This window comes from Oncorhynchus keta, chromosome 10 (assembly GCF_023373465.1).
Source record: "Oncorhynchus keta strain PuntledgeMale-10-30-2019 chromosome 10, Oket_V2, whole genome shotgun sequence".
Classification (NCBI taxonomy): Eukaryota; Metazoa; Chordata; class Actinopteri; order Salmoniformes; family Salmonidae; genus Oncorhynchus; species Oncorhynchus keta.
In genome coordinates this window covers 40081936-40091468 of record NC_068430.1, presented here as the reverse complement: position 1 = coordinate 40091468, position 9533 = coordinate 40081936, and the positions used below count along the sequence as shown (strand labels likewise).

Here is a 9533-nt window from a genome sequence, read left to right as displayed (position 1 = left end):
TTTGGTTACTAGTCCAACACTCTAACCACTAGGCTACCCTGCCGTCCCATTCTGTCACATACAGCGATATCCTGCTGGTAACTGACCTTGAGAAAGGCAGTGTCACGTGTGAACCCTCTCTGGCCTCTAGGTCACCAGGCTGCTCGTTATGGCGCACACCTGTCACCATCTTTACGCGCACCTGCACGTCATCAGACTCACCTGGACTCCATCACCTCCCTGATAACCTTCCCTATATATGTCACTCCCTTTGGTTCCTTCCTCCAGGGTGTTATTGTTTCTGCTCCAGTGTTTAGTCTGTGTGTTGTTCATGGCTCTTGTTTTGTTTTATGTTGCATTTATTTATTAAAACACTCACTTCCTGAACTTGCTTCCTGACTCTCAGCTCACATCATTACATAATAATGCCTCACCTAAGGGAAGCATCAGGGGGTGTATTTTTATTTTATTTTTGTCAGGTGGAATGACGTCGGGTCCAGGAGCCTCTACGGGCTTTCATGCCTCAGCCGGGCTCCCCTGCCTCAGCCGGCTCTTCTGACTCGCCTGCCTCAACCGGCTCCTCGAGCTTCCTCTCTGGCCTCTATGTCACCAGGCTGCTCGTTATAGCGTACACCTGTCACCATCTTTACGCGCACCTGCGCGTCATCAGAATCACCTGGACTCCATCACCTCCCTGATAAACTTCCATATATATTTCACTCCCTTTGGTTCCTTCCCCAGGTGTTATTGTTTCTGTTCCAGTGTTTACGTTGTTCCACGTTGTTCGTGTTTCTTGTTTTGTTTTATGTTGCATTTATTTATTAAAACACTCACTCCCTGAACTTGCTTCCTGACTCTCAGCGCACATCGTTACAGGCAGAGATAAGAAATTGCTATCTTTCTTAAAGATCTCTTACCATGGTAGATACATGAATACACATACTGTAGGCTATACATTTATTTCTTTAAAGAGAAAAGCCAGGTCTCTTTTTTTCTTGAGGACAGCATCTCAGTAGTTGTGGTTTGGAAGTCTCATTAAGCAAAGAGATTAGGTTAGTGAAAATGAGGAAGTGCTGTTTGTGACAAAGTTTTAAAGGCCCAATGCAGCTGTTTTTATCTCAATATCAAATAATTTCTGGGTAACAATTAAGTACCTAACTCTGAATGTTTTTTATCAAAATAATGAAAAAGAAACAAAAATAGCTTCTTAATAGAGCAATTTCTCAAGCAAGAATTTTGCTAAGACTTAGGGAGTGGTTTGAGTGGGGAGGGGAAAACAGAAAACTAGCTGTTATTGGCAGAGGTTTGGAACTCTTTCTTATTGGTCTTTTAATGAATTTACCTGATGTCACCAGGCAGGCCAACACTGCATCCCATCAAAACCACCTGAAATTTCAGTCTGTCTTTTCGAACAGCTTTTACATGAAAAGGGCATTATCATAATTTTCACAATTTCGCAGTATTATTCCACAGAAAAATCATAATTTGACTGCACTGGGCCTTTAAGTGAGGTCGGGCAACGCGAACGATACCCTCAGCTGTCTGAGCTGTATCCTCTACAAGAAACTTGCTGAGTAGGCAAAACATACTTAGATTTGACAGTGAACGGCATTATATAGCGACACAGACTGTTGGCCTATCACGTTAATCAATATGGATACAAAAACATTTGTGTGAAAATGCTATAGAAAGCAGATAAACAAACAGGAGATCTATTACTGTGCTGCGACATAACAATAAGGCATAAATGTAATAAAACTCATGGAGTACTATGGAATTATACATAACTAATACAAACAGATACAAAATGTAATAGCAATGTAATATAAAGCTTAACATGAGGGTACTCAAATCAACACAAGCCTGGGATAGTTTTTTGTTATGGAAATGAGTAGAGTATCAATGTTAATCAATGGCTACTAGTGTTTCAGGAAGAAATTCAGACATGAAGAATGTTTTTACTCAAATGTTGGTTCCTTTATGGCAGTGGTTCTTCAGCAGTCAGTGGACCTCTGCTCCTGGGTGAAGTTTCCCCGAGGTACAGATCTAGGATAAGCATCCACTCACCCAATCCAAACCTTAACCATTAGTGGGGAAAATGAAAAACTGATCCAAGATCAGTGTCAAAGGGCAACTTCACCCTACACCCGGACCTCTTCAGTCTCAGTGCTGCAGTCCACCTTTCCTCTACTTGAGGTGGAAGAAGCCTGATGATTTGGCAGGAGCAGCCATCAGCATGTTGGCTTGGTTCTTGTGTGTGATGTGGATCTGAACACAGGGTGGAAAATTCAGGAGGTTTTACAGTCATCACAGTCTACAACAGTGTTTCCCTTATCCCCATACCCTCTTGTGGTAGGCAACATTTTTTGTCCTATCCCTGCACGGACACACCTGATTGAAGTAATTCAACTATTATTGAAAGACGGGACAATCCTTATCCGGCAGGGAAACTTTTTTATTTTTATAGTAATATTTGAGATTAATTTTAATTTAAGGGAATTTTACAAGGGAAATACTTGTTTTTGGAATTGTTTAAATATTTGCAATATTATTAATTTCCATGTCCTTTCTACGACCGGAAATGCTCTTGTCCGGAGCAAAGGATCCCAATTTCAAACTCTCAAAAAATGTGTTTAAAATTGTATAAACTGGCAATAATTAATATTAACTGAAAAAGGATCTTATGCCGTTTCTTGCAATAGCCCTCTGAAACTTTAAATAATATTGATCACAAAACTGTGACTCCTAAAAATGTTTGGTCCCTCATGTCCTCATGACATGCAGTGTAACAAGACCGCTCATGGTCTGTAAAGTTCTCTACTTTTAATACATTTAAAACAAGCAATATTGAAATCACCATGGTCACAACGATAAACTGTCAACTCCATCTCCTTGATAGGATATACATTTTGGTTCAGATGTGTTTATTTATTTTAGGCTTTATAGTCATAAAGCAACGGAGGAAAAATAAAGGGATGATGTTAGCTTTATAAAATATTGTTTTTATGTTCTTTCTCTAGAAAACCATGCCAAAATGCTAACGAAATTAGCCCTGGAGCATTATATAGTGGTATAAAACGGGAAAAAAAACTAAGTTTGGAGAGTTGTACTACACATTTGAATAATCTGTTAGAATTAAACAAATCAAGGCCTTCAAACACTTGTTGAACTATGTAAAACTTAAAAGCTTTTTATAGCGTCAGATGGAGTTGACATAAATACATTTAGTTTCATTTTATGGATATGTTTTGAAGAATTAGGAGTTGTTCCTTTACATGGTGTAATAGGTGATACTTTGGTCTATCAAAAAAATATACAGTTGAAGTCGGAAGTTTACATACACCTTAGGCAAAAACATTTAAACTCAGTTTTTCACAATTCCAGACATTTAATCCCAGTAAAAATTCCCTGTTTTTGGTCAGTTAGGATCACCACTTATTTTAAGAATGTGAAATGTCAGAATAATAGTAGAGAGAATTATTTATTTCAGCTTTTATTTCTTTCATCACATTCCCAGTGGATCAGAAGTTTACATACACTCAATTACTATTTGGTAGCATTGCCTTTAAATTGTTTAACTTGGGTAAAACACTTTGGGTAGCCTTCCACAAGTTTCCCACAATAAGTTGGGTGAATTTTGGCCCATTCCTCCTGACAGAGCTGGTGTAACTGAGTCAGGTTTGTAGGCCTCCTTGCTCGCACAAGCTTTTTCAGTCCTGCCCACACATGTTCTATTGGATTGAGGTCACGGCTTTGTGATGGCCACTCCAATACCTTGACTTTGTTGTCCTTAAGCCATTTTGCCACAACTTTGGTATGCTTGGGGTCAACGTCCATTTGGAAGACCCATTTGCGACCAAGCTTTAACTTTCTGACTGATGTCTGGAGATGTTGCTTCAATATATCCACATCATTGTCCCTCCTCATGATGCCATCTATTTTGTGTCCTTCCTGCAGCAAAGCACCCCCACAACATGATGCTGCCACCCCCATGCTTCACGGTTGGGATGGTGTTCTTCGGCTTGCAAGCCTCCCCCTTTTTCCTCCAAACATAACGATGGTCATTATGGCCAAACAGTTCTATTTTTGTTTTATCAGACCAGAGGACATTTCTCCAATTAGTACGATCTTTGTCCCCATGTGTAGTTGCAAACTGTAATCTGGCTTTTTTATGGCGGTTTTGGAGCAGTGGCTTCTTCCTTGCTGAACGGCCTTTCAGGTTATGTCGATATAGGACTTTGTTTACTGTGGAAATAGATACTTTTGTACCTGTTTTCTCCAGCATCATCACAAGGTCGTTTGCTGTTGTTCTAGGATTGATCTGCACTTTTCGCACCAAATATGTTCATCTCTAGGAGACAGAACGCATCTCCTTCCTGAGTGGTATGACGGCTGCGTGGTCCCATGGTGTTTATACTTGCGTGCTATTGTTTGTACTGATGAACGTGGTACCTTCAGGCGTTTGGAAATTGCTCCCAAGGATGAACCAGATGTGTGGAGGTCTACAATTCTTTTTCTGAGGTCTTGGCTGATGTCTTTTGATTTTCGCATGATGCCTTGAGGCACTGAGTTTGAAGGTAGGCCTTAAAATACATCCACAGGTACACCACCAATTGACTCAAATTATGTCAATTAGCCTATCAGAAGCTTCTAAAGCCATGACATAATTTTCTGGAATTGTCCAAGCTGTTTAAAGGCACAGTCAACTTAGTGTATGTAAACTTCTGACCCACTAGAATTGTGATACAGTGAATTATAAGTGAAATAATCTTCCTGTAAACAAATGTTGGAAAAATTACTTGTGTCATGCACAAAGTAGATTTCCTTATCGACTAGCCAAAACTATAGTTTGTTATCAAGAAATGTGTGGAGTGGTTGAAAAACGAGTTAATGACTCCAACCTAAGTGTATGTAAACTTCAGACTTCAACTGTATATATTTCACATTTGTGTTAAAATTAAGACAAATATTTGTGAATATTTGAGATTGGTCCGTCTTTCAAGAATCACTAAATTAATGAATCACCAAGACCTTGATTAGTTGTCTGGTAAGGGAAATACTGATCTCCAGTACATCACATTGTATTTCTGAAACAAAATTGAGTCAAGAGACTTGGCCCACTGCCGAAACTAACAAGTCAACATAAGGACATCAACAATGTTTATTTTAGAATAAATGTTCCTCCAGTTGTCACACTTTCTAATTCAATTGGTCATAGGAATTCCACGGCCAAACTCACTTAAGGGGTATATTAACAACACTTACAGTGCAGGGAGGCTGCATCCAGGGCTCACCATCAATCTGCATAGGCAAGGCTTTATGTGTCCTGAGAAAGGCAATGAGAGAGAGACACGTTTTAATACCAAAAGTTAAAAAGGCATAACACCCGAAGAATTGTGTATAGAGCCTGTATTAAGTCTACCTGATAGTGATCTGTGATGTTTGAGCCAGTCTGTGTCCAGCCCTCTTCAGCCCAGAATAGATCTGACCCATCTCAATCGCCCCCTCCAATCCCACCACCTCAATCCGCTTGTCACTTAGGTCTGTGGGGGGAAAAGGAAACATGAAAATATATTGTCAATAGCTCATTAAGCAGACATTCATTCTCATAGTGACTTAGCTACTGTAATACAAATTATATCATGATCATTTGGTGGGTGCTTATATAGGTCATATGTCTTGCATGTACAAGTGTGTATTAATATGTATGCGGAGAGTAGGGTCATGGCCAGAGTCTGCCATTATCAACAGTGACCCAGGAGCAAATATGGTTAAGTGCCTTGTTTAAGGGAAGAACAACAGATTTTTCACCTTGTCAAGTATTCGAACTTGCAACCTTTTTGTTAGTGGCCCAACGCTCTAACCACTAGGCTACCTGCCGCCTTCCAAAAAAAGACCATATGGTCTGTGTAAGGGGAAAAGTGACAATATTACATACAATGCTACAGTAAACATTCATATCACTAGGCAACTAAATAAACCTCCAACAATGTATGAGATAAGCATGCCCTAAAGTACCTTGTGAGCTCATTTTCAGAACGTCGTGGTCAGTGACGACATCAGGCGGTTCCTCTTCTGACACATTGTCTCTGTCTGCCTTCTTAGCCTCACCCCACAGGTTGGAGCCGCCGTGCATGCTGGGTATGTTGATGACTGCAAGGCCCTCCAGAGAGTGACCGCTCAGGTCCAGGGGTGTCCCACAGCACTGAGAGATAGACGGACAGACAGACACGGTCACAAACGGGTAAAGAGACTAAATTAATTATTGCTAAGATCTATAGTGCCAGGAAAAAGCATTTGCCCCCTTTCTGATTTTCTCTATTTTTGCATATTTTGATACAGAATGTTATCAGATATTCAACCAAAACCTAATATTAAAAGGCACCTGAGTTCATCTATAACTACAAAAATGGATACGTATTTTATTTAACTAAGAAAGTTATGCAACACCCAATTTCCATGTGGAAAAGTAATTGCCCGCTTACACTCACGGCTGCATTCCATACACTTAAAAGACACACCCTATCCCCTCAGCCCTCAAATGAAGTGGACACTTATGATGACGTATCATGATGTCTGACGAGTATACACTCGCAGGGCAAGGGGCGAGGGAAGAAGGAATGTACCGTGTTTGCTTGGATATTCTTCACTCGTTCATCCCGCGATGATTGTGTTTTCAGCCACCGGTAGCTTGTGGGTGATTTATATGCGCTACAGTCAACTATGATTGCATGTCTACTTATATTAACTATATAATTATTAATATACGTCTACTGTATGATAGCTAACAAATTAATTAGCTAACTAATGTTAGCCTGCCTAGCTACTTCTGAAGAAGGAAAAACATTTATTTCTATCATTTCCAAAAGCTAACTAAACATTTATGAGACATATTTGTGCATTAATTGACCGCGGGGTTTACCCCAAGAGCATAGGGCTCAGGGTTTAGGGCCAAGGGCTGTCTACTTTGAGTTTGAAACACATCCAGTAACTGGCTGTGCAACCTTTAGCTGTAATGACAGCAACCAAATGCATCCTGTAGTTGTTGATCAGTCTCTCACGCCACTGTGGAGGTATTTTGGCCAACTCTTGCATGCAGAACTGGTTTAACTCAGCGACATTACATTTACATTTAAGTCATTTAGCAGACGCTCTTATCCAGAGCGACTTACAAATTGGACATTACATTTACATTTAAGTCATTTAGCAGACGCTCTTATCCAGAGCGACTTACAAATTGGACATTTGTGGGTTTTCAAGCATGAACTGCTCGTTTCAAGTCCTGCCACAAAATCTCAATTGTGATTAGGTCTGGACTTTGACCAGACAATTCCAAAACGTAAAAGTTGTTGCTTTTTAGCCATTTTCATGTAGACTTGATTGTGTGTTTTGGATCATTGTTTTGCTAAATAACTCAGCTGCACTTCAGCTTCAGCTCACAGATGGATGGCCTGACATTCTCCTGTAGAATTCTCTGATACAGAGCAGAATTAATGGTTCTGTCTATTAAAGGCAAGTTCCAGGTCCCCAAACCATCACACTACCACCACCATGCTTGACTGATGGTATGAGGCTCTTAAATCGTGGAATGCAGTGTTTGGTAGGTGAGGTGAATAAATTATCTCTGCATGTGTGGTTCCTCCGAAGCATGGAGGAGAAGGTGTGGGGGTGCTTTGCTGGTGCAACTGTCAGTGATTTATTTTGAATTCAAGGCAGATTTGACCAGCATGCCTACCACAGCATTCTGCAGCAATACGCCATCCCATCTGGTTTGCGCTTAGTGGGACTAGCATTTGTGTTTTCAACAGGACAATGACCCAAAACACACCTCCAGGCTGTGTAAGGGCTATTTCCCCAAGTGATGGAGTGCTGCATCAGATGACTTGACCTCCACAATCACCCGACCTCAATTGAGATGGTTTGGGATGAGTTGGACCGAAGAGTGAAGGAAAAGCAGCCAACAAGTGTTTAGACTGTTGGAAAAGCATTCCTCATGAAGCTGGTTGAGGTCCAAAAGACTACTTAACAGCTTCTACCCCCAAGCCATAAGACTCCTGAACAGCTAATCAAATGGCTACCCAGACTATTTGCATTGCCCCCCCTCTTTTATGCTGCTGCTACTCTGTTTCTTATCTATGCATAGTCACTTTAACTCTACCTACATGTACATATTACCTCGACTAACCAGTGCCCCCGCACATTGACTCTGAACCGATACCCCCTGTATATGGGGCGGCAGGGTAGCCTAGTGGTTAGAACGTTGGACTAGTAACCGGAAGGTTGCAAGTTCAAACCCCCAAGCTGACAAGGCACGAACAAATCTATTGTTCTGCCCCTGAACAGGCAGTTAACCCCACTAGGCTGTCATTGAAAATAAGAATTTGTTCTTAACTGACTTGCCTAGTTAAATAAAGGTAAAATATGTTATTTTACTGTTGCTCTTTAATTATTTGTTACTTTTATTTATCTATTTTTTCCTCAACACTTATTTTTCTTAAAATTGCATTGTTGGTGAAGGGCTTGTAAGTAAGCATTTCACTGTATTCGGTGCATGTTACAAATAAAATTGATTTGAGATAATGCCAGAGTGTGCAAAGCTGTCATCAAGGCAAAGGGTGGTTACTTTGAATAATCTTGTTTAATACTTTTTTGGTTACTACATGATTCAAATGATGGGTCAAGCAAGTATCTTCTTCTTATTGGTGTCCTTTAGTAGTGATTTCTTTGCAGCAATTCGACCATAAATGCCTGATTCACGCAGTCTCCTCTGAAAAGTTGATGTTGAGATGTGTCTGTTACTTGAACTCTGAAGCATTTATTTGGGCTGCAATTTCTGAGGTGCAGTTAACTCTAATGAACTTATCCTCTGCAGCAGAGGTAACTCTGGGTCTTCCTTTCCTGTGGCGGTTCGCATGAGAGCCAGTTTCATCATAGTGCTTGATGGTTTTTGCGACTACACTTGAAGAAACTATCAAAGTTCTTAAAATTTTCAGGATTAACTGAACTTCATGTCTTAAAGTAATGATTAACTGTCATTTCTCTTTGTTCTTTGCTTATCTTCTGTATACCACTCCTACTTTGTCACAACACAACTGATTGGCTCAAACACATAAAGAAGGAAAGAAATTCCACAAATTAACTTTTAACTTCTTATTGCTGGGGGCAGTATTGAGTAGCTTGGATGAATAAGGTGCCCAGAGGTGCCCAGAGTAAACTGCCTGCTACTCAGTCCCAGTTGCTAATATATGCATATTATTAGTATATTTTAATAGAAAACACTGTGAAGTTTCTAAAACTGTTTGAATAATGTCTGAGTATAACAGAACTCATATGGCAGGCAAAAACCAGGAAGTGGGAAATCTGAGGTTGGTCATTTTTCAACTCATTCCCAATTGAAGATACAGTGGGATATTGGTCACGTTGCACTTCCTAATGCTTCAACTAGATGTCAACAGTCCTTAGACCATTTTTTTAATGCTTCTACTGTGAAGTGTGGGCGAATGAGAGGGGAATGAGTCAGAGGTCTGCCAGAGAGCCACGAGCTGGCCACCCTC

At 40.4% G+C, this 9533-nt stretch overlaps 1 protein-coding gene across 4 annotated transcripts in view; it reads right to left on the bottom strand.

Moving 5' to 3' along the window:
- Positions 1-922: 922 nt before the first annotated feature.
- Positions 923-9533, bottom strand: part of LOC118388709 (diacylglycerol kinase alpha-like) — a 37740-nt gene continuing 29129 nt past the window's right edge. For all 4 annotated transcript variants that reach the window (XM_035778078.2, XM_035778077.2, XM_035778075.2 and 1 more), the window contains 4 exons: positions 5998-6184; positions 5402-5522; positions 5245-5305; positions 923-2247 (listed from right to left, as the gene is read on the bottom strand). In XM_035778078.2, the coding sequence (XP_035633971.1) occupies positions 2167-2247; positions 5245-5305; positions 5402-5522; positions 5998-6184 (450 nt within the window). In that variant the 3' untranslated portion in view covers positions 923-2166. The remainder of the gene's footprint in view (positions 2248-5244; positions 5306-5401; positions 5523-5997; positions 6185-9533) is intronic.